At 44.4% G+C, this 26,393-nt stretch overlaps 1 protein-coding gene across 1 annotated transcript in view; it reads right to left on the bottom strand.

Annotated features, from left to right (window-relative positions):
- The window catches only part of KIF26B (kinesin family member 26B), a 504,702-nt gene that overhangs the window by 146,208 nt on the left and 332,101 nt on the right, over positions 1–26,393 (bottom strand). The window contains exon 5 of the mRNA XM_082612029.1: positions 19,566–19,749. Within this exon, the coding sequence (XP_082468155.1) occupies positions 19,566–19,749 (184 nt within the window). The remainder of the gene's footprint in view (positions 1–19,565; positions 19,750–26,393) is intronic.

The following is a 26,393-nucleotide window of genomic DNA, read 5'->3' on the forward strand; positions in this document are numbered from 1 at the left end:
GGGAAAATGATTAGTCATGCAGACACCAGAGGAATCGGTGTGCATAAAAATTGGGAACAGAGGCTCGAATCCTGAGGCCTGGCCTGGCTTTCCTAATGAGCATGTGCCGAACCAGAAGAGCCAACCGTGAGAGTTCTGGTAGGTTTCTCCCTGAAGACCCCTTTTAAGCAATGTGAGGATCTTCCTATTTTAAGGGTAAAACCTAAAAATTACCATTTTTTTGCCACCAGGTTATGGTTTTTTTTTTTTTTTTTTTTTGCGGTACGCGGGCCTCTCACTGTTGTGGCCCCTCCCGTTGAGGAGCACAGGCTCTGGACGGGCAGACTCAGCAGCCATGGCTCACGGACCCAGCCGCTCCGCGGCATGTGGGGTCTTCCCGGACCGGGACACGAACCCACGTCCCCTGCATTGGCAGGCGGACTCTCAACCACTGTGCCGCCAGGGAAGCCCCAGGTTATGTTTTTTGAAGTCTGTCATATTAAGTGCAAAAGGTTAAAGTCACAAACCAAATTACCCTCTCACGTCTCATCCTCTCTGTAGGATTCCTGACACCCCTCCCCCCCAATCCTCCGCCCTTCCTAATCTCTGGGCTTGGCTCTTGGCGGTGGCCACCCACACAGCTGGAAGGTGGTTTCATGGCCAAGTCTGGCAGAGAGCTGGAGAATTAAGTTGCCGGTAGGATGTGGTTCCTCCTGAAGTTGTCCCATCCGCCATCCAGGTGTGCAACAGAGACCACCGTAGCCCTGGAGGTAAAGGCTGGAGGGGTGGTATTAAGCACGTGCTGCAGGAGGATGAGGCCGCAGAGCTGGACAAGCCCTTGCATCCCCACTGAATCCCTCCACGACTAGGAAACCTTGGTTTCTGCCTCATTTGTAAAATGCTCTGTAGGTCTGTTGTGAGGGGCCGGTGGGCAGATGAAACTACTAGTAATAGTTGGTAAGATGTACACAGACATGCTGTTGATCCAAATCACACCATGAGAGGCAGCACAAGCTGACGCAGAGCCCGCAGGAGCTAAGACTCTGGAGCCAGAGTTAACCTGTTTGACCTCAGGCGTGTGACTCTCCGTGCCTATCTGTCCCCAGTAAAACAGATTTAAGTTAATGTATGTAAATGGATTGTGTATGTAAATGAGCTAACATATGTGTTATGGACCAAAACTTTGTGTCCCCCAGAATTCATATGTTGAAACCTAACCCCCAGTGTGATGGTGTTTGGAGGTGCACCATTTGGGAGGTGATTAGGTCATGAGGGTGGTGGCCTCATGAATGGGATTTGTGCCCTTACAGAAGAGGCCCCAGAGAGCTCCCTCACTCTTTCCACCATGGGAGGACACAGTGAGAAGGTGGTTATCTATGAACCTGGAGGCAGGCTCTCACCAGACACCACATCTGCCAGCATCTTCATCAATCAACTGTGAGAAATAAATGTTTGTTGTATAAGCCACCGAGTCTATGGCATTGTGTTATAGCAGCCCCAATGGACTAAGACAATACATAAATGTACTATGTCTGTCAATGAGTTAATGTATGTAAACACACTTTTGTGCATCATACATGTAAATAAGTTAGTACGTGTAAGTATATTGTATGTATTATGTATGTATCATTCATGTAAATGAATGTATGCAAAACACTTAGAACAGTATCCAGCAGTTAGCACTATGTAAGTATTAGCTAAGATTATTATTACCATGGAAATGAGAATGCTATTCCCTTTTTTTCTGGGATTCAAAAATCAGTGCTGAGTCAGAATTACAGAGAATGGCTCTAGTGGTTCTCTCCACAGTGAAGTCCCTGCCCCTTAGTTACACAAGCAGTTCACTCACTTGGTTTGTGTGTGCACATGACCCCACCTTTCTCGTTTCAGGTCTGCTCTTCTACCGGGAGGGGAGCGTTCCACACGCCACATGGCTTCCCTCTGTATCTGTGGCTGCTCAGGCTGTTCCCCACATGTCCAGCTCTCGTCCTCCACCACCCCTGTACTGTCTGTCAGTTTGTGCCTGCACCATTGCTGTTTCAGTATTAACAGGCCAACACCAAGCTGGAAATAGCTCTATGCTGTGGGGTTTCAGCACTGCCTCCTGTCTGTCTAACGCCCCTCATGATACACAGCCACCCACGAGCCGGAAACGTTCCCAGCATCCAGGGCACCAGGTGACTGGCTTCTGGGGGCAACACTTGCCCCCTCTCTAAGGTGCTTTGGTTTCTCCTAAGGGATCGGGGCCACCCTCTATCATATCTGTGCTGCTATCAACCAGGCTTCCCACAGGAAGAGGGTACAAGCTGCATTATTCTTGAGCATGGCTCCCCTTGGGGGCTGTGATTTTGAAGGCGAGACGCCGAAGTCCAGAATCTATTCTCTTCAGAGCACAGGGGAGTCTGGGGGAGGCCACCTGGGTGGAGATAGGGTCTGTCTGTCACCATTGTCTGATGAAAATACTGTAGGGGCAGGGAGTGAGGGGTGGTGAGGGGGTTTACAGCTGGAGGGAAGGATGTCTTCAGGGGAGATAGAGCAGCTGACAGCAGGTGTAACAACCTGAGATTCCCACATCAGACTTCCTCAGGAGGGGAGAGGCTGACAGCTTGTCAGAGTTGAACTTCTCTGTTCCCAGAAGCTTATGGGGTCCCCGAGAACCTTCATGATGTGAAGTGAGATGTTTGAAACCTCTGTACTCTGTGAAAGCAACACAAAATCCAAGCTTCCTCTTCGTTCTTCTGCTAATATAATTAGGAACAGAATATAGTAAGAGGAATAGAGGATTAACATCTGATGATCTCTAAATTTTAAAACAAATATCATGGCAGAATTAAAATGAAGTAATACAATAAGCTACAAATTTATTTCATAGGCAAGAAATGAAATAGTAAGTTGCCAGGCCCAGCATCGTATGTGTAGCTCAACATGTCTCTCTCCTCCCTTAGCAGAAGGAAAGCTCTTTAAAGGCAAGATCTGCATCTTGGGGGTATCTGAGTCTCCTTCCAAGAGAGGAGATGGCAAATGGGAGACGCTCAGTGAATTGAAGTGACAGGCATCTGTGTATTCAAATGAATAAACACCCCCCCCCAAAAAAAGGTGAGTAAGATACAGCCCCTTTCCTCCACGTTCATGGTCTGTACAGGGGAACATGCACAGTGCATGGAGGTGGGACAAGGGGGAAGAGCTGCCAGTGGCAGGTAACACAGGAGCTGGGCCTTGAGGGAAGAACGGCATTTCTTCCAGGCCAGCAAGTGATAGGGAGACAAGCATCCCTGGCAGAGACCAGGCCAGGTGAACAGACAGGGAGGCACCTCGAAGGGACCTGGCATGTCAGTAACATATCATGTGGCATGAAATCTTCAGCCAAAATGCTGAAAATATTGATTGAAAAAAACAGACGTACCCAAGAACAAATCAAAAACCCTTGTTACTCACTGTCCATTTGGTAGTAAAAACAGATCTCCTTAAATTTTAATTTGAGTACCATGAGCCTGCATACACAAAGGCTTTAAGAAAACCCATAATAGATTCCAGTGGATGTTGCAGAATGATGAGTCATTTTTCTTATATAATCTGACAAGAATTCTGCCTCGACTCCTGTCAAAGATTTGAGAGCATCTTCTGTGACACTAAATCGCCTAGACAGAAAATGCATTAACTAACCCTCTCCCCTTCTCACCTCTCTCCAAGCCTGGGTAAGTGAGACACTAGGACTGAGGTCTTGTGAGTGACAACGTCATGCATTTGGCCTTGCAAATAAACATGTCCTTCCCAAGCGTTATGTTGCTATGCAAGTAAATGGTGACTGAAATTATTCAACCTGAATGTTCTGAGAGGGCAGGCAGGAAACATGGTGGGCACCCTGTCCCTGAAGCTCTCTGCCCTCTGATCCTCAGTGAACGGACATTTAGCCAGCACCTACTGTGTGCAGGAAGGACCAGGCCTGGACATGGTCAGATGAAGTCCCTGCCCTCAGAGCCCACGGGGGAAGTGGCCCAGATCCAACACAGCAAAGTAAACACTGAACTGGAGGCCCACCGGGTGCTGTGAGGACAGCAAGAGGCTTGGGAGCCCAAGGGAAACTTCCGGGGGAGAATAACGTCGAAATTCAAGCCTGAAGAAGAAAGATGAGTTAAGAACCAAGGAGGAAGATGTGGGAGCAGGTCCAAAGGCCTGGAAGTGAGATGAAGCATCCTCCTTGCAGCACTGAAAACCGTTCACTGGGGTCCAAAGGGGCCATCAGGGAAAGGCCAGGCTGGAGGGCTGAAGCAGCCCCAGGCAGCCCCCAGCTGAGTGTTTTGGATTTTCAGCTGAGGGCAAGGGTGAGCTTAAAAGGGAAGTCATGTGATCAGCTGGACAGGAGTGGGGTGGAGAATTTGAGCAGCCGTTGGCACAATCCAAGTTCAGTCCCCTGCTGGCCTGGGAACCACTCTTGTCCTTCACAAGAGGACCCTAAGAAGTTGCAGGTGGTCACCCGCTGGCCCTGCATCTAGGTGGTTGGTCACTCATTCCAGGCTGCTCTGGCTGTGATCCTAGGACCCTAGTTTTCTAAGAATCAAGGGCCTTCTTAGTATCCAAGATGGATTTCTTGCCCCTGAAACCCAGTGTTACCCCCCTCAATGTCACCCCCTTTCCCCCTCAAACTTGGAGGGCTGTTGACTAAATATCTCACTTCTGGTTGGATGGACATCCTCTGAGATTGGCCTCAATCTGGACCTTTCCCCCAAAATACCTGTATCTTACCTGTGCCTCTTCCCCTGTTAGGTTTAAGTCTAATTTGAGACCTAAATATGAACTCACATCTCCCATACCCATCTCGTGAACAGCCCACCTAAAGCTTCCACACCGATGGATCACTGAAAATCTCAGTCCCAACCTTTCTTGGTCTGGAACATCCCACCACGCCCTGAGCTCCACGGGACCATGAGAAGAGGCTCTCCCACAGTCCAAATCTAGCTGCAGGCTTTGCTTCCTCAAGCACAGTTGTTGCAGACTTGCTATTACCCTGTGACAAAGTATGATTATTTTCCCCCCTCTGCAAATAGCGAGCTTAAGACCCAGAGAACCCTTCCTGCTATGGTCGGAATGTCTGTGTTCCCCCCAAATGTATATGTTGAAATCGTTGAAATCCTAACCCCCAAAGATGATGGTATTAGGAGGTGGGACCTTTGGGAGGTAATTACGTTGTGAGGGTGGATCCCCCATGAATGAGATGAATGCTCTTATAAAAGAGGCCCCAGAGAGCTCCCTTGACCCTTCTGCCAAGCAAGGATACCATGAGAAGTCTCCAGCCTAGAAGAGGGCCCTCACCGGACCATGCTGGTACCCTGATCTTGGACTTCCAGCCTCCAGAACCATGAGAAAAAAATTTCTGTCATTTATAAGCTACCCAGTCTGTGGTATTTTGTTATAGCAACCTGAACAGACTAAGAAAGTCCCTCAGGCCACACAGCAAATGGAGGAAGAGAGCTGGGATTCTGACGCACATCTCTAATCCACGTTCCTTTCACTGCACTGCATTCAACTTCATTAACTCATCGCACTGCTGGTGGCGATGACAATGGAGAAAGTGAAGATGGTGAGAGCTTCCTTTTGGCCACCCCTCTGCAAAGAGATCTGGAGTCTCTCTCAGACTGCCAATTCAAGGCCACTTAAAATCTACCAGTCTGTTAAGATTTTCTGCTAACTAAAGATGAATATATATGAACACATATTATTGATACTATCCAAGATATCTGGAAAATTCTGGAAACCTAAAATTAAAAAAAAACCCTCTATCTGTTTTGGCTCATATTACACAGCTGGTGTCTTCCACACAATGCCTGGTACTTTTGAGTAGGCAGTCAGGAGTGTTTGTTGAATGAGTGTTTCTTGGGAGTTAGACCATGGCCTAGATTGAGACAGATGTCACTTACAGCCTCCCTCCAGGTGTATGTTTCACAGTGTAACTTCTAAATGGGGTTAATTTGGGAGAGTGCATCCTTCTGGCAGTGAGTTCCACACTACTAGGGAAATGGGATGGCTGTGGGGAGCCACAGTGGGAGTGGGGTAAAGAGAGAAACAAAACATTTTCATGAAGATTAATGAGCTAAAATTTGGGCATTTTTGTGCAATCGTTGCTCTACAGAGTAAGCAGGTTGTGGCCAGCATTAACTAGTAGATGTAAGACCATTCATCTGGAATCAATGCCGCCTGCAAGCTGGAGCTCTGACTCGGGGCTGCATCTCTGTCTCTTCAGAGAGAACCACAAGACTGTCAGTGCTCACCTGCCACAGAGATGCTGAGGTCCTCCTCTGAGGTCTCCAAGGTCTTAGATTTTCTTCCCCATGCACATCTCCCCATTTCACTCTCTGAGCTTATGCCTGTTTTCTGTTATGTCTAAGCTCATGCCTATTTTCTGTTTTCTCTAAGCTCTCTTGAATATGCATGTCACTCTTCCCTAGAAACCGCTAAATGAGTGGTCCACAAAATGAACTCCCAAAGAAACCCTTATTTCAAAAGTTCAGTAACTACTGACTGGGTCGCATCTGAATTTGAGGCATGTCATCCCCTACATTAGTCTTTCTTCCTAAATGCTCACTAAACCTTCCTGCAAATCCTCTGAAAGTGCAGAGGATGGCTTTCCTTTGTCTGCTGTGGGGCAGCATCTCCTTCTACTTGGACATATCCTCCTCACTCCAATCCTGATATTCCGATGGGAGCAGACACTTTTTTATACCCCACACCCAATCAGGGCCAACTCCAGCCCTTCTCTGGAATTTTGAGCTTAGGGTCACAGGAGTCTGCAGGGTCTGCTGGTGGGAACTATAAGATAATGATGCTTTAGAGCTGTCAGCAGCTGTGTGAGGGCCAAGGCTGGTCTGAACTGAAGAATGAAGCCAAAATGTGGAGGAAGCACAAATGAGAGGCAGAGAGAGAAAGACAGTCCTGGATCCTCAATGGACCCAGCTCCAGGCCTTCCTGACTTTCCCGGGTCTGGGGCCATAGACACCAACATCCCTCCAGTCATTTCCCATTCCTGATAGTTTGAGTTTCTGTTGCTTGAAACTAAAAAGACTTCTAATTAATACAAACCCCTTTCATTCTCCTTTAGTCCCCTCTGCTCATCCCCACTCCAGACTATACCACGTTCGAGTACACATATTTTTCAAGATAACTTCAGAATCTCACCGATCATCGATGTTAGTCTCATATCTTAACAGGAGCATTCTCAAAAGAAACCAGGCAACATGGGAATTTTGAAAGGTTGGAAGCGGCTCCCTCGGTGATAAAAGCAGAAAGGAGAATGCAGAGGTAACGGAGGAGCATAACCCAGGATGGTAGACGGCTTTCTCTACGACCTTGAACAAAGCCCCTTGCTTCAGCCCACCTCAGAGAGGACGAGTACAACTTCCTTATCACATACTTTCAGGGGAATTCTATCTGTAAGTAAAGGACACATGAGTTCTTTTAAGAGAGTCTGTAGGAACACAAACGTTCTGCACGCCACTGTGATTCATTCATACGAACTAATCGCAGCGAAATTGCAGGTAGTACATCAAAGTGTTAAAAACGAAACAAAAGTACATCCTTCCCCGCCTGCTGCACTATCAGCTGTCATTACAATGCAGTCTGAATACTTTAAGAATATGACAGTGTATTCAGTAAAAAGGAAGAAGGGAGAAAGCTCACCAGGAAGCCAATTATCTTGTACAAATTTCAGCCTTATGAATGATGATAACAATAACAGGTATTTTTAGTTTGAGTTGTCTACCTAAAGAATGATTTTTAACTCTTCCAAATAACAGTTTTGGGGATCCTTAAGGACAGAGATCATTTTGAACTCATCTGTGTATTCCCAAAGTGACTAACACAAAGCAGGTACATCATACATGCCTTATGAATGAACCAATGGACAGACACATGCACGGATGGATGATGGATAAATGAATGAGGGATGGTGTAGGCCAAAGCAGGAAAAATAATCGTAAAATGACTGTTATACTCTATACTTTAATGTCTTTCAGTGCAGGAAGTTCTATCTGCCTGTTATATGGCTAAGCATCTATGGGGATATGAAAGCAGTATAAACCAAGATCCCCACTCTCACGACTAAACACTCAGTGGAGGAGATAAATTATACCCATAAAACAATGAGAGCAATATAAAGCAGTAAATTGTTAATGAGCGGAATCTGGGCTAGTACATGGTACAAAAGGATCAGAGGATCCTGGGAGCCGGCTTGGGGAATAGATATGGGATGCTGACGAAAGCAGGCACTTAGCCAGCTCTGGAAGAGGGGGTGGGTGTGGACACAGGGGAGAGAGTGGTCCATTATGAGAGAAAATTAAGAGCAGAAGCCAGACAGGGAGGGCAGGCAGGATGGGTTCAGGGCGTGCTGCCTCTCCCAGCACTGTCTCCACAGACCACTGCTCAATAAATACCTACAACATACCTCCTGAAACAGAAGTCGACATTCAAACATTTCTATCGGCACTGAGCTAGTGTTCTAGACACAGAATTTTCATGGGACTCAGTCACCCACATGGCCCAATATAGTGTAGTATGAGATTCACTGTTAAGTCAGCGCCAGGGGTCCTGTCCCACCCAGCTCTGACCCAGAGTTGTCATTCTGGAATACGGCTAAAGTACAATGGACTTTTCTCTCATGGAATTTAGGACATTTTTCGGTTTGCTTTGGCCTTTTAAAAATCATTTTGAATATTAGTTTACTTTCACTGGCTTGCTTACTGCATGGAAGTGGGAGCCACACAAGACAATCCAAACCATTAGAACTTTCAATACAAGGGATAAAACACCATGGTGACAGTTAAAAAGCTCTCTGAGATGATGAGTGGAGAGGACAGCGGCAGGATGCTGGCAGCAGAAGAGGATGCCCTGGTGCCTGCCTCGTCCATGTTCACCACCTTGCAAACGCAGTTGCCCCATGACAGCCAGGGACGTCTGCTTACTGGGTCTTTGCTGAAGCCAAATGACTACATATGAAGTGTGTAGAGAGACAGCATCATGTAACCATCCAGAGAACAAGTCCCAGAACCAGGGCTCGTATATATATCCCAGCCCCACCATGGACCAGGCACACGACCTTGGGCAGATTCCTCACATCTGTTTCAGCTTCCTCCGATGTAAAATGGGGGTGATTATAACAGACCCTTCCCACAGACTCGTAATGAGGATTTAACAAGTTAATACCTGTGAAACACTCAGAACGGTGTTTCAGTGGCACAAAGAAATGGACAATATATGTTGTAAGATCAGGAAAAGAATACTGGAAACAAAGATGTAGGGTGTTCCCATCCACTCTGAAAAGCTGTGATGCCTCTGGGAAGTGTCTTACCTTCTCTGAATCTCATCCATCAGGAGGACCTAACACTCCCCCCTGCCCCCTACTGCCCACCTCTTAGAACTGTATGAAAGATCAAGAGAGACAATAGGGATGAAAGGAAGTGTAAGCCACAAGCCTTACACAGATGTGAAGGATCATCATTGCAGAATGGAGACCCAGGTCATGATTCCATCCATCCATTCATTCACCTAGTACGATGGCTAATTTTTTGTGTCCATTTGGCTGGGCCACAGTACCCAGATATTTGGTCAAGTATTATTCTAGATGTTTCTGTGAAGGTATTTTTAAGATGAGATTAATATTTAAATCAGCAGACTTTGAGTAAAGCAGATGACCATCCATAACGTGAATGGGCCTCATCCAAGCAGTTGAAGGTCTTAATAGAAAAAGACTGACCTCCCTGGAAGAAAAGGGAATTCTGCCAGCAGATTCTCCCCTGGGTCTCCAGCCTGCCAGCCTTCCCACACATTTTGGACTTGCCAGCCTCCATAACTGTGTGTTCTCTCTCTCTCTTCTCCACACACACACACACACACACACACACACGCATGCATCCTGTTGGTTCTGCTTCTCTAGAGAGCCCTGACTAATACACCTACTATTTACTGAGCACCTGGGTAGGATTCAAAGTGGGGCAAGAGAGAGACATAGCCCTGCTTTCATGAAGCTTACAGCCAATAAAGAGACCTGTTAAACATGGAACTGTAGAGATCAGTTATCTATAGGGTGATGAATGCAACGAAGAGAAACTTTGGGTGCTATGAAAACATGTAATGGGGCACCTAACCAGGGAAATCTTCCTCAAGGAAGTGGGATTTCTGTGGATATCCCTGGAATAGGCAGGAACCAGCCAAGCACAAGCTGAGCAGAGAAACAGCAGGACCTCTAGACAAGAACAAGTTTTCTGGTGCCATTCTTGCCCAGGCTCTGGCCACTTGCACTTAGAACCAGAGCAGACAGCCTGATTTCAGAACCGTGTAGCTGGTGGTAGTCTAAATGGCATTTTATTCGCTCTCGAGTCCTTTGGGGCCCCTGTAGGGTGCTACTTTTACCGTGTTCTATAGAATGGGGGATGGAGTGGGGGAAGGCAGACCAACAATCTTGCTCTCTGATCTTCCCATTTCCTGTGATTTTTAACTTTCCACTGCTTTACATGACACAGTGCAGGGAGTATTTTACTGATTGGGTTTTTAAAACTTTGCCCTTCATTGAAAACCTTCTGGTACAAATATAGCAAAATGTTTTCTCAAAATACTTAAAACAAGGAACAGATCAAGTTCACAATTTGATTGGCTATAGCTGGTTCACTGCTCCACTAATGAATCCACCAAATATTCATTGTTGGTGGTATGGGGATCTCAACTAAGCTGCAAATAGACAAAATTTCTATCTGAATAGTTGGCTGTAGCATGGAACACACAGGCAAGACCAAGGGAACAGGAAAAGAAACTTGGAAGGAATTTTGTCCCTAGCACTAAATGCTACTGCCATGGTTCTATTTCTGTTGTTTCATCTAGAAAGCCAAATACTCAAGATTCAGTACTGGAACTTAGAGGTTGGTTTGTGGACCTTATGTTTGTTCACCTGTTCCCAATTCATATATTGAAATCCTAACCCACAAGGTGATGGTATTTGGAGGTGGGGCCTTTGGGAGGTGATTAGGTCATTAGGGTGGCGCCCTCATGAATGGGATTAGTGTCCTTAGAAGAAGAGACGGGAGAGCTTGCTTGTGCTCTCTGCTCTCTACCATGTGAAATACAACAAGAAGGTGACTGTCTGCAAATCAGGAAGAGAGCTCTCATCAGACACCAGATCTGCCAGAACCTTGACCTTGGACTGCTCAGCCTTCAGAATTGAGAGAAATAAGTGTTTGTTGTTTCAGTCACCCAGTCTATGGTATTTTTGTGATAGTAGCTGAAACTGACGAAGACAGCATCACAGAACAGAGCTAACCTGAACTTGTAAAGCAATATGAGAGAACGTAGGGAGTCTTATGTTGTGGCTGTCAGGAGCTAGAGGATTTTTATTTCAGAAACTATGTAATAATCTAAGCAAAATATGTTTTGCTTTTAAGAATGTATCAGAACAATTTTTCCCCTCCATAATGATACATTTTAGTTCAGTGAAGCATTAGAAAGGAATTCAAATGTTTTGTTATGCTAGTCATTGAGTAGGCAAGAAGAGCGTTTCCTACTCACAAAGGACAACTTTCTAATTAACTCAGCAGTTTGGACTCACCATTTTTTTTTAATAAAACATTACTATCAATCCCATTTTAATGGGATAATTATAGCAAATCATGATTAACTTCTCTTTCAGCCATTAGCAAGAGAAAGACGCAGAAAGAGATGTTAGAAATGTTAGCTTAAAATATACCTACTGTTCCCATACTCTTGATATCAGTAATTGTCTAATTGTGCTGAGCCTGACTAAAATGTGTTTTTTGGACAAAGGATGATCAAAAGCCCTATTCTGGCATTATCATCCATCTTATTGCCCTTTGTTTAATTGAGAAAGTGGCATTGATTCCAGAGAGAATTCCCTCATTTTATCTCGTGTTTTCATTCCATAAGTCAGGATGCTAATTAGGGATTACAGGTATTCAGGGAGGCCCCAAACCTATCCTCCAATTATGGTAAAGGTTTATAGCCTTTAAAAAGCCCCTTTAGAAAAATCACCTTCTACCTCCTTCCACCCAAGTATGTGCATGTGTGCGCATGCACACCCACACCCACACACCCCTATCATCTCCACTTAATACCTAAAAAAAAAGTCTTAGAAATGAAGCTGAAAGTCACAAAAAGGGGGGAAAGCTTAAGAATCACTCAAATTCTGCCTTAAAGTCTTCATGACTTTCATGATTTTTCACAGCCCAAAGCTTAAATTTTTGTCTTCTCCCACAAAAATGGGTTGACAAGTTACTTCATCTTGTTGGGCCTCAGTTTCTTCCTATGCACAGTGGGAGGACTGGATAAGATGGTCTTTGGGAAAACTTCTCAGTGAGGGATGTTGATGGTGCTTGCACATCGCCAGAGTGCCAGCACTAGGCAGCAGCATCTCCCTGATGTCACCCTCTCAGGGCAACTCAGGTGCTGAGGACTAAGCAGGGCCAAGGACCACCAGGGTCTTGTCCTTTAGATGCTCTTGGTGTTTCTGCCTCATTACAACAGCTCTATCATGCAGCTCTATCACTCAGCATCAAAGTGCCGAATGCCCAGTACTAAATAGAATTGCGTTAAAATACTCAACATTTCTTGTGTGTCCTTTATGTAATCTGGCATTGAAAGGGTACAAACTTCCTCCCTGCTTAACCAAGAGTCCTTTCATACAGTTTGCTCTGTGTAGATATTTCAGGCAAAGAAAACCAGAAAACGAGTATTTTATATATAATGTGCCATCTTATCAGAAATCTGATGTAATTAAACTGAAATGTGCTCCTTACCCTTCTCGCTCTCGACCTAATAATGAAGCCAACAGAAAATTATATCCATACAACTTGGTCAGCTGTCTTAAAGGCTCTCATGTTAATAATGAAGAACAACAATGGCCGCCGTGCTTTCTTTTACACGTGGTTTACCACGACTTTTCTGTCCAGTGGCCTTTAATGGAGAACATCTTCCTAATACTTCCCTGTCTTTGCAAGAATGAGCCTGATAAATTCAAGAGTGGCATGGCAGGGGGGTGTAGAAAAAAACTCTCTCCCCATCACTTAGCCGCGCAGTCAGGTTCCAGAAGCAGCGTTCCGGGAGGCGGAACCTGCAGCTCCTGAGCTCCGGTTTCCGGTTTCCGGTAGCGGAGCATCATGCTGCGCATGTGCGGTGGAGGGGGGCGGGCTCTAGGACAGGTGCGTGCACCTCTGCATACACGGCGGCGGGGGTGGGGGGAGAAGAAACCGCGAAGATTAATGAGTCAGAACATTTTCCCTTGAGTCAGAACATTTTCCCTAAGTCTCCTTTCTCTGGAGATGCAGGTTGGAGGAAGGGTCAAAATAATAAAGACAGGAAGGAGAAAAAAACCAAACTCTAACTACAGGAGCTTAGCCGAGTCAACCACAACCAACCGAGCACAGAAAAGAACTGCAATTAGGGACTGGAAGGCCACATGAGTTTATTTCCCAGAGGAGCTAACAATTCAATTTTCAAAGCTATCAGGCCAGCTATCCTGATGAATGTGCATGTATTATTTACACAGTCTATTTCTCCCCACCCCCCAAAGCACACCAAAATAGAAAGCTCACGATTCCTTTCTACTGTCTGGCGTGTGTAAGGGGGGAGTAATCACTGGTGAGTAGTGGGATCGAGAATTTTCCATCACATTAGAATACCTGAAATGAATGTTACAGACTGACTCAAATCTTTTCTCTCTGATAAAGCTTCAGGATGAGGAATGGTAGAAATGATAATGAGGAATGTGATAATTTGCATACTATTTAAATAACCCGGACCTTGGTGGGCTGGAAGGCATGAAATTTTCTCCTTGGTATAACCTGGCATCATTTCCTGAACAAGAGAGAGCTACATCAGCCATTTCTACTTGTTGAACAAATGAATAAGAGCTACATTCATACCTTAAAAAAATCTTATTTTAATCTAATTTTTCTATCTTATTGCTTTCCTCTTATAATGAGAACATAAATTGAACAGTTTTCTTGGCTTCTTCTTCCTTACAGTGTCACAAGGGTTTAGTAATCGAATGACTTCTGCTCTAAAAACGTTAAGAAATCTGTAAAGGGAAAGAATCTCTACTGAAAAGCACACATGGTTCATTTATTTTTTTTACCATGCTATTAGTTTACTACCAAATAAGTGGAAGTTTAGAATTAAACTAAACCTAGATAATATAGGACCTGGTTAATGAGCGAAGTAGTGAGTGAGAGTGAGGGTGTGTGTGTGTGTGTATACGTGTGTGTTGCCGGGAGAGATGTTATTTAGAGAATATATGTTTTATGTTTTAACAGAGGTCAAAATATGTTGCTACCAGGTTTGTAAAGTAGTGCTAAATAAGAGGCAGATGACTTAAAATCGAGGACTGTGAAGAAAAAAGAATAATGGCTCCAGCCTTTATTGCATAAGAAAGATAATTTCGCCAAACAAGCAAGTCTATTTCTAAATCGCAACTCCAAGGACTCTGCGGAATTGTCTGCCTTGGGGCTGCACTGTCTACAGAGGAGAAATCTCAGTGAGGCACTTCAGAAATGCACAGATGGATGGGCATGAATGGCGATGGGAATCCAGTGTGACGGATACCACACAACCCTTCTTCTACCCAGACTAGGGATAAACAGGGGTCCCCAGGAGAAGGAAACAGCATTTGTAGCTCAGGAGGGATGGCTGAGGCTGAACGCCAGGCAGGCATTTTCACAGGGGCCTAGAGTTCATAGAGATTAGGATATACACCCCCCTTCCTTTGCAGGCATGTGGCCCAGAGTAGCCAACCAGCTTCTGTGTACTGTCCCCAGCAGTGGCACCTTCTGCAGTACCTGGAACACAGTATGTCTACAGATATTCACTGAGTGAATCGAGTAGGACAAGCCCTCCTCAACCTGTCTCCAGCTCAATTTTCCATAATCATTCATGTTTGTTTCATCCAATTTTTATGATCTTTTCAAATTCTATAGAGTCTCTTCTCTTGTTGCTAGCATCCACCTATATGAGTTTGCTTATATTCCCAAAACATATCTGGGGGAACAAAGGCTGAGTGTTGATGATTCCATCTTTTTGAGGCATTACTGGAGATTATGAAGGAAAAGAAGGCTCATTTTCCCTTCATGCTTCATGTATTTCCCTTCAGGAATACTGCCAGGAAGAGTAGAATTAACAAGGTGAATTGTCATCATCATGAATGTGACTGTGGCCAGTACCATTCTCACCTTTAAAAGCATTTATGCACCCGTGGTGGGGCTGCAGAGCCAATACTGAGTGAGTTAAACAGATAAGATGCTTTGCTCTAGAAGCTTGTAATCCAATACTAAGAGCTCTGACATTAATCTCTGACACACTAACAAATGAACCTTAAACATGGATGTTAATTAATTGTGCAAACAAATTTCATGAAGAGCTTTCACTGGCTTAGGAGAAGGAACCATTTTCAAACAGATTAGAAATATCATTTACATAAAGGCAAACCCGTGAAATATAAACAGGGACTAAGCTGCTTTGATCCACTAATCATCTTTATCTATTCATTAAAAATGTCTCAACAAGACCACTTAGTACTATAGCTCCTTTATATAACTCGAAAGTTAGGCAGAATTATTTGAAGTCTGTGATTCCAACTTTTCCTTAAGTCAAATAGTCCTTCATATTGGTCCAAGTCAGTGAGATGTCTAGGCTGACTGTTATAATGACTAGATTATAAGTGCTGTCGGGGCAGGCATTCTGCCTGTGTGTCCATCAGGGCAAGCCTAGAGCCCAGCACAGGGCCTGACACATAGAAGGTGCTCAATAAATATTTGCTGTGTGCCAAGTACTATTCTAGGTGCTAGGGATTCTGAGGCGTTTCCTGTGTTGTGAGTGTGCTGTGATTCAGCTCCAAGTACACTGAAGTTACCCCAAGTTCTTCCATCACTGTGGCCTCCAGAAAAGCTTTTGCCTCAAGGTGCACTTGGTGGCCAGAAATGACTCTGGGTGGAGGAAGGGGTGCAGGGAGGGAGGAAGTTGTTGCTAGAAATCACTGGCAGTCGGACAAGAGGAGGGGTCAGTGGAGCACCTCTGACTCGCTGTGTGTCTACCATGGCCTGTCACTGCCCTTTCTCTCTCAACCGTGACTCTGAAAAGGGACACATGTCCTTCTCCACTGGATGGAGGTGACTGGTTCCCAATTTATTTTGCTACCATTATGGTCCCATTACATTCTTGTCTCCACTCAGATTTTTAAAGGTCACGTATATCTAGAGGCCACCCAGTGAGACGGAAGAGAATAAAATGTCCTACAGGTCCTGATGTCTGGGCTTGACTCAGAAGGCACTGGAAAATCGGGGCCTCAGTTGTCTTGTCTACAAATGAGAGGAGAGCTCTAAACAAACCCACAAAAGCCTGTCTTCAGGTCTCCCGAGGAAGTCCTTGGTGGTTAAGGATAAGAGGCGTCAGCTGTGCTGGGCTTGCTCCCCATCCCGCCTCAAGAGCCACACCCCGTCCCGCCCAGGTTAAATAATTAAGTTGCTTTTGGCAGTTCAATCAAGCTTTTCTACTTCAGATGTAATGATCTCTATATAGCGCCAGTTCTTTTATGTTCTATATGAAACTCCACTGTATTTCTTTGAAACGTTAACATGTAAATTATGCAACAGAGATGAACCTATGGGGATTTTTCCATATGGATAAGAGGAATGCAGTTCCTCGTTGTAGTGGACTCTCGGGGTGGGAAAAGCATGAGTCTGGGAAATAGGCCTCCACCAAGTTCAGACGGTTGGTGCCTCCGTGGCAGAGTCAAGGCCAGGCCGTCTGGCTTTCTGTGAAGCACACGTCTCAGCAGAATGAGGCATGATGGGAGGTGTGCTCATGGACCTCTGGTTTCAATCACACGTCCTCAAGTAAAAGTATATAATTACACTGCCCTCCAGAAAGCACACCCCCTCCCACTGTCACTTTCTCGCCACCAATGCCCCAAGCCCCATGCTCAGCAGGACAGCTGCCGTGAGGCCACTCGTCAGACAGAAGTCACACCTTCTGTCACCTTCTGTGACACCCAGTCTGGTGACCCCACTTCCATAGACAAACTCCGGGCTTCCTGCATTCCTGCCTGGTTAATATCACCCTTTCTCTCCCACTGAAAGCAGCACATCGGACTGCCAATGAGAGAAAGGGATAGTATTTTACGTTAAAAAAATAAGTGTGTGATTTGCAAGCTTTAGTCTGTGAATGATTATAATATTATAATTATATAATTATAATTAATTATAATTATTAATTATAATTAATTAATTATAATATTAATTGTAGTTATACCTGGTCTTATGCTGCTTATTTTACTTATAATTATACTTCTAACTGGCCACTACATACAGTACATCATGAAACCAAGATTAGACCAGTGCCTTCTAGATTATTTTCGTGCAAGTCCCAGGTCACCCTGGCTGGAAACAGTCTTCCTGCTGGTTCAGTCCCTGCCTGGTGCCCTGATCCCTTTGTCTCAGAATTCCAGGGAGGGGGGTAGGGATGGGGGAAGGAAGGGACAGAAGGCTTGGGGACCAGGCCCACCTGAAGATGTATCTGCATCAACCCTTTTAGGAACCAGAGACTGGGCCACTGTTACAGATGCAGGAAGATAGTTTCTTATGTGGTTCATTTCGAGGTGTCCCAGACAGGGCCATAGTGGGGTGTATGAGTACTCCAGGTTGGCTAATAGTCTGGTACCTCTTTAGAGTGACAGCATTTAAATATTGGTCCACATGTACTCAGAAGAGAAGTAGGGTGTCACTCAGAGCAGGAGAGGAGAAAGAGACTGCAGTGGAGACATTCGATGTCACTGTGTCCAGGGTGGTTCAGCTCTGGCACCAAAGTTCCAAGCTCCTCTTAGCAAAACCAAAGTCCACGCACACTTAAAAATGGCTCAGAAGGTAAATTTTCTGTTATGTGTACCTTACCACAATTCAATTGTTTTCTACAGTTTTGAAAGCCCTGCAGTTACTTGTACCCACCCTCCTTAGAAGACAGCCTCTCAGCCATCCACTATGACCGCCGTGTGTGTGTCCCCGCGGGGATGCCACTCCCACCTGCATGAGGCCTGCTCGTGTGGTTTCCTCCATCTCCCTCCCTGGCCAGTGATGCTAGAGCAGCCCTCGCAGGCTGCCTGGTCTCCTACTTTACCTCTGGGCCTGGGAAAGCCCCACCCAATGCCATGGAACATTCCAGGACTGGATGCTTTCCGTTAGAATAAACATTGCTCTATTCAACATAATCTTAAAATGTAGACTCTGTTGGAAGGAGTAACTTAGCAAGTTAGGACTTTCCCAGTGGGTGATGAAATAGGGGGGTGGGAGGGTATGGGAGGAGGCAGGAGAAATCATCAAGAAAAAGGAGAAAAGCACCAAGGAAGAAGGGCAGAGGGTGTGGGGTAAACTCCAGAAGGACCACTGGTGAGGCTGAGGCCACTGAAGACCGTGAACCCAGGAAGAATCATGTTGAGGGTCAAGGGGAAAGGGAATCAGTGACCTAAATAAGTAAAATCTTCGTCCACATAGTTGAGTAGCCACTCCCTTCAGCAAGACTTGCAACCTCCCGAAATGAGTCCTGTTAAGTCGGTGGTGGGAAAGTGGCAAGGTGGTGTGTACCATCCTCCTTCTGATGAAAGTAAAAGAAAGAAAACAGCCACTGCTTTCTTCAGCTAAATGTTTTTATAAGTCACAGCTTATTTACCCATTGAAGAGTAAACCATAAGTTACTTCACCCAGACGTTTATCTCAGAAGAGACAGTTAAGAGATGACATCTAGGGCTTCCCTGGTGGCGCAGTGGTTGAGAGTCTACCTGCCGATGCAGGGGACACGGGTTCGTGCCCCGGTCCGGGAAGATCCCACGAGCTGTGGAGCGGCTGGGCCCGTGAGCCACGGCCACTGAGCCTGCGCGTCCGGAGCCTGTGCTCCACAACGGGAGAGGCCACAACAGTGAGAGGCCCGCATACAGCAAAAAAAAAAAAAAGAGATGACATCTATAAACGAAGTTACCCCAAACATAGCTGAGCCAGGTCTCGTGATGGTGTTTCTACATCTCATCATAATGTTCCCCATCTCTTTCTAAGTAGTTCTAACAATTCAAAATTGCATTTCTTGGCTAGAATGGCACACAGAAAATCCTCCCCAGAAATCCCACCAGCGGCCTGGTTCAGAAGTAGAACTTGTGACTTCTCTGAAGGGGAGGAACAATGAAATTGTGCCAGGGAAGTGACGAAGCATCTTCATGTCTTATTCCTGTACCGTGTCTCTTGGTCTCTCCTGCCTCTGCCTCTGTCTTTTGTGTTATGGGGTCTTTTCTTTAATTGGGTACAGTCCTGTCAAACAATACAAGGCTGTTTTCTTTCTGCCAAAATCAAACCACATCTCCAATAACTGGAATGTCTTAATTTACTACTAGTATATGTAACCAAAGAAAACTTTACAGTACTTCCAAATGACTTTCGTTTCTTCTCCTTCTCTCCCTGTCACCTTCTTGTTTTAGCAAACAAACCGAGCCCTCATTCTCGCCCTTGCCTTTGATGCAGAACCCCACACACAGAGCCAGCGTGGCACACGGCACAGGTGCCTACCTTGCCCAGGCCTGGGGTGTCCTTCACCTTGTTGATGGCCCTCAGCAGACAGGGCGGGGCCGGGGGCGGGGAAGTCTGCAGAATCCCGCTGAAGCTGGTAGCAAAGAGAGGTGGCTCGGCAAGAGAAGAAGTGGAAGGCCGATGTTTCTTCTTTTTAGAAGATAGATTTAACTTCTGGGCAGCTCTGCAGGGAAAAATCCAGAAAAAGACAATAAAGGAAAAAGTATATTCACAATTCACAAAAAGTATATATTCACAATCAGATATGCTAGGGTCACTTTCTGTTCTTTCTCTTAAAGAAGCCCCTAGTTCTGATTGCGGCTAAACGGTTCTCTCTTCTTCCTCCGAGTGCCTGGTGGTAGCCCCTGACTGCAACCGAGTGAACCCAGGGAGCTGCCCAATCACTGACACGGCAGAGCGACACCACAGCATTGCACGGTCCTGCAGCTGCGATCTACAAAGAATTGTTGGTTATCCACGAACACTCAGCTTAAGCATGAATAAAGCTGGCCATCTTTGGGGATACACAGCACCTATTAGGTTAATCATTCCATAACTTCTGATATAAACTCCAGTGTGAGAGACCTTATGAGTTTTTTAGAAACTCTACCACCTTGTAAAATCCAAACCAGTCTGAGGAAGAACCACACGGTGACCACTCAAGGCATGCTGTGGATGTGATTGTGGAAGAAAAATGCACACCCCAGCGCAACGGGGAAATACAAATCAAACTGTTTTAGAAACATAACACCCAATCAGAATAAACTCCAGCCAAGGTGTAGGGTTCTGAGACTAGGCGTGACTCATGCAGAAAACAGGTTTTTATGTAGTTTGGTCTTTCACTACAAAATGCAGTTCGTGGACAAGTGCAAGGGGTGACACAGTCAGAACCCACAAAGGTGGCAGAGGACGCAAACAGAAAGGTGGGAGGGAAGGTGCCGCATCGTTAATAACATTGATTGTTCATCACATCTTCCATCGTTCAAGAGTTCTGCAACACCTAAAACGTGACAATCTTATCATAGAGAAGAAGGAAAAATCAGGCAAAGGCATTTCAGACTGTAACATACTCACTTCTGGGTTCATTCTTGGTGTTTTTCACACTATACTCATGTTCTAAGAATTCCAATTTCCTTACCAAAGGTTATTAAACATTTTAGCTGCTGCTTAAAACAAATGGGCTACCGTGACTTTATTCTACACATCAAAACCTTACAATCCATCCTGTGTTCTTACCAATTGCATAACAGGCCATAAGCAAAGCAGGCCAAAAAGATTAAATCAGCATTGTTTGTACCCCCTTCCCCCCAACTTCCATCTTAATATCTGAATCTTAAGCTCTGGACTGGTTAACTTTAATTTTGTATCAGTAATTGCCGTGCTTTTGACAAATCCCCTGAGCTACAAAATGGCCACTGCACAAATACAGCAAATAGAATTACCACTTCAAAGCTTAATTTTCCTTAGCTGTAAAACTGAACATCTATTTCACAAGAGTGAAATACAGAGGAATGAGATGCATGAGGAATGACAGGTTTTGATGGAATGATACCCGAACGGTCCCAATGCCATGTGCCAAACTTAGGGACCTCTATGGTGACTCTACTGTAGGATGATGAAAAATGAAGGCACTAGAAGGAGATTTCCACAATGCTTTCTCTTCCCAAACAGCAAAAAGAAAAAACCAGGAGTAATTTTTTCTCATGCTTTCATTGTCACTCTTCCTGATGCTGTCCCTCTAAAATTAAAGGTGAAGTGGAATTGTTCAGTGACTGGTCTGGCGCATCTCTTGGCAGTTTTCATTATTCTGTGAGATTCTCTCCCTGAACAAACTGTGACTCATCCAGAGGTGGGTGTGGGCATCGCATTCTTCTGACACTCACGCCTCTGCTCGGCAACCGGTTACTGCTTTCAAGTCAGGATGCCTATAGGCAAAGGAGAGTTAGAAAGAAGGCGGAAGATGATGATCTGCTAGGAACCAAAAGGTGGTGTTTATCCATTCACATTAGGATTCTTTCGGATGGTGGCAAAAGGACCAAGGAGTTGCTGTGGGTTCCCAGTCCAAATGTGGAGACAGAGAGGAGGTGTGACACTCAAAGGCAGCTCAGAAGAGGTAGTAGCCTGCTGGCTTTTTTTTTCCTTTTTCTTGTCTCTACTACCCATGCCCACTTACTCTCCCCACATAGACCCTGCAGAGGAGGAAAGTGAGGGTCCTTGAACTTAAAGTATATGAAGGACATTCCCAAGAACAGCAATCCAGTGCTTTACTCCCCGCCCTCTCTCCCTCTCGCTTTCCTATAACATCAAAATTTCACTGTATGACTGCATCATTCCCAAAGGCATATAAACATGCTATTATTTCTCCCACCTCGAAAAAGAAAACACAAGTCCTCCTCTTCATTCTTCTTACCCAGCCAGCTACTGCTCTGTTTCCTTGCTCATTTTTGCAGCAGAACTCATGGAAAGTGTTGTCTATACTTGCATTCTCTAGTTCATCTCCTCCCTTTGCCTATAAGTTCATTGCAGTCAGGCATGTGGCCCCTAGCTCCTCTGAAACAGCTCTTGTCAAGGCCATGAATGACCTCCACGATTGCTAAATGTCATGGTTCTCAGCCCCATCTTACCTCCCCAATCAGAGCACTGACGATATCCTTCTACTTTTTTATACTTTCTTCTTTAGATGCCAGGACATCTATGGTGACAGATGTTAACTAGACCAATTGTGGTGATCACTTTGCAATTTATACAAATATAAAAATCTCGATGTACACCTGATGCTAATATAGTGTTGTATGTCAATTATACCTCAATAAAACAAAACAACAACAAAAACACACTAAAACGATTCTACTCGGATATCCAATAGGTATCTTAAACTTGCATCTCTAAAGCTAAATTCCTGATCTTTTCCTAAAAAGCTGTATGCCTTTAGCTTTCCCTATTTCAGAAAATGGCAATTCCATCCTTACAATGGCCCAGACCTCTTTGCCTCCTCTTTTTCTCACACCAAACATCCAATCCATCAGGAAATCTGTTGGCCATAATTTTGAAATAGATCTATGACCTAACCCCTCTCACCACCTTTACTGATATTGTCTTGGTCTGAGCCACTAACCTCTCTTGCCTGGATTACTGCAGTAGTCTCCTAACTTGTCTCTCTTCTTCTGTTACCTTCCCTGCCACCTCCCACTGCACTGGCCCAATCTATTTTCCACACAGTTGCCAGACTGATTCTTTTAAAACATAACCAGACAAGACCCTCCATTTTGACCCTCCTTCTCATCTCATAGTAAAAGCCAAAGTAACTACAATGGCCTATAAGGCCTTCTGTATATCTTCCCTCATATGTCCCAGCCCACCTTTCCTACTATTCTCTTCTTCAGTTACTCTGCTCCAGTCATAACAGCCTCCAAATACTCCTGGTACGCTCCCACCTCAGGGCCTTTGCACAGGCTCTTGCTTCAGCCTGGAATGCTCTGCCCTGGATAGAGATAGGCATACATATCCCTCCCTTACCTCCTTTAAATCTTCATTCAAATGACAGCTTATCAATGAACCTACCCTGCACACCATAGCAGACTGTAAGATGGCTGCACCAACATGTATTCCCTCCCACATGCTCTTCTATGACATGAAATTGACACTTCTCCATTGAGAGGTGGAATCTATTTTCCTTCCCTTTGAACCCAAGCAGAACTCTGAAACTGCCTTGACCAACAGAATATGGTGGGAATGATGTTGTATGGTCTCCAGGGTTAGGTTATAAAAAGCAATATGGCTTCTACCTGTCTCTCTCACCCTTGGCACTCAGCTTCCACATCATGAGGAGGCCCAGGCCATATGGAAAAGGCCATGTAGAGAAGAACAACCAGAGAACAACCAGTGTCAGCGACCAGATATGTGAGTAAATGAGCCTTTAGATGATTCCAGGTGCCACCCTTCAAGTCTTCTGGCTGAGGCCCAAGGCACCGTGGAGCAGAGGTAAGACATCCCCATTCTGTCTTGTCCGAACTTCTGAACTCCAGAAACCATGAGAGGTAATACACCATCACTGCTGCTTTAAGCCACTAGGTTTGGGGGTAATTGCTACATGGCCACCTACTCACCACCTCCTAATTTCAGTTACCCTGCATGCCTTACCCACCCACCCTCCCCATCATGGCACTTACTATCTTCTAACATAGTAGATGATTTACTTAGTTATCAGGTTTATTGTTTATTGTCTGTTTCCTCTCTAGAATGTAAGTTCCAACAGGGCAGACTGTCGTATCTGTGTGTTTAATGACGTGAATAAAGATTGAAGGAACTGGGAACATTTAGCCTGGAGAATATAAACCTGGAGAAAGGGGAAGGAAGAGTTTTTCTAAAAATCTGTCTTTAAAAAAACGAATAAATAACATGTAGCAGGAAGTATTTTTCAAGCAATAATGCCAGATAGCTTCATAGGCCATCATTTTGAATCTCAGAAAACTTTGTGAGGAAAATAATAATAGTACTCCCATTTAACAGACAAAGAAATGAGTCTTAAAGAGTTAAATCCAGATTCCTTGGACTATCTGACCTGAATTTGAACATCCAGCTGCTTCAGATACTAGGTAGATAATAGGCAAGTTACTTAAATTCTGATAATGATTATAATGTGTGTAAAGGGCCTAGCATAGCACCTGGCATATAGTCGGCATTCAACAATACTATCATCATCAATATTATTATTACACATATTATTATCAAGCCTCAGTTTCTGCACTGTAAGATAGAGCAAAAATATTTTCTACCCTTACAGACATTTTATGAAAATTAAATAAGAGTGCAGGTAAATGGTTTAGTACACAGGAAGTACTTAATAGATGGTACTTTGGAGGAATATAATACGTGGTGGAGCTGAGACTGAATCTAGGTCTCCGTGCCCCATATTGCTCCAGATCATCTCTGAATAGGCAGCAAAACAGGCAGGTGAAATGTAAAGGCATTTGAGGGTTTATAAGTGAAAGGGGCATCTTTCTAAAAATTGGAGTAACCCGTTAGTGATGGGTCTGCTTCATGAAATAGCTTTTGTCATTGAAAGTGTCCAAGTAGTAGCTACAAAACCTTTTACAGTGAATGTCAGGGAGATGAAAGCATGCATTGGGAACATCAGATGATTTCCAAAATCTCTTCCAATGCAGTTTCTGAAATGATTCCTGGAACCTCTATTTCATTTAGGGAAGCCTCTGTTGGCTTCAATGCAGAAAAATAGTAATGCAGGAAATTATTTGGAGAATACATAAAAAAATTACTTTCTTCTTAAAACAGATGTATAAGATAAATGCATTAGAAGAATTCTAGAATTTAGAAATCACATTTTAGAGCCATATAGTGTATAAGAACATTTTATTTTAATTTTGACATCATCATAACCAACTGTTTGATCTCCATTTTATATGTTCCAATTTCTTGGAAGTCAGCATTTTCTGATCTTTTTATATAGTACTTCAATGACACGCAGATAGGAGAAGGTTGAAGTACAGAAATCATTCATGTATAATTGTATTATTCAGTGACATAAAGGAGAAGCAATCATGAAAGAATTGAAAAGGAAAAGACATTTGGGCTAGAAGTGTATTTTGTGTTATTAATGCCTTACACAAGTTTTCTTCATAAGGAAAGGGACAGATGAGTGGGTTGTCTTATAAGATTTTAAACAACAAAAAATTAACCTAAAAAGCTATTATAAGTAATATTCACTTGTCTCATTCCTACCATGGACAGTATCACATATTTCCTAGAGCTATTCATCCCTGCACACATCTTTAAATATCCATGGGCTTCATTTAATTCTCTGAACCTTATTTCAAGAAAAAAAGGTGGTCTCTCTAGCAGGATGAAATTAATATTCACTAAACTCCTATAAAGGAAGTGACGCCATGCTAAAGCAGTATCAGACTTGTGAGGAGAGGAGCAATGATGTGAACTTGGCAAGAATTTAAACCAAGTTGAGCTCAGATTTTTGCTCTGGGATCTACCCTTTCTCTCCATTGCCTTACTCATCTCATACAGGAGACAATTATCCTAACACATCAATGTGATGCCATCTGAATTCAGGAATCAGTTTAGAATTGAGATGGCCTTCACATGGGACAGTTCCTTGTTCTCATTGGCCAGATCTACCTGGATTTAAAAGAAAGAGGCAAGTAATTATCTAGTAAAGTTAATTGGTTTAGGTGGGAGAGAGTCTTAGGTCTCCGTTATACAGATCAGAGGGGAAACTTTTGGGGCTTTTCTGACTTTTCTCTTTTTTTTTTTTGCATTTGTGTGATAGACTATTTGACCTTGCATTTTCAGAAATACGGAGTGCTTAAACGGAAAGCGCTTCATTCTAAGTGCATCCCATGAGACTTAAGTTGGGGGTCTACCACGCTTAGTGTCTAGGGATTACTAATATATTGACCTAACAACATTTTAAGAATTATTAGCTTCATGAAGAATAAAACTTTTGGGGCTTCCCTGGTGGTGCAGTGGTTGAGAATCTGCCTGCCAATGCAGGGGACACGGGTTCGAGCCCTGGTCCGGGAAGATCCCACATGCCGCGGAGCAACTAGGCCCGTGTGCCACAACTACTGAGCCTGCGCGTCTGGAGCCTGTGCTCCGCAACAAGAGAGGCCGCGACAGTGAGAGGCCCGCGCACCGCAATGAAGAGTGGCCCCCACTCGCTGCAACTAGAGAAAGCCCTCGCACAGAAACGAAGACCCAACACAGCCAAAAATAAATAAATAAATTAATTTTAAAAAATGAGCATATGTATCTCTAGGGTTAAGAAGATGTAAAAAAAAAAAAAAAAATTAGAACTTT

The sequence above is a fragment of the Mesoplodon mirus genome, assembly GCF_964341445.2.
Source record: "Mesoplodon mirus genome assembly, chromosome: 3".
NCBI lineage: Eukaryota > Metazoa > Chordata > Mammalia > Artiodactyla > Ziphiidae > Mesoplodon > Mesoplodon mirus.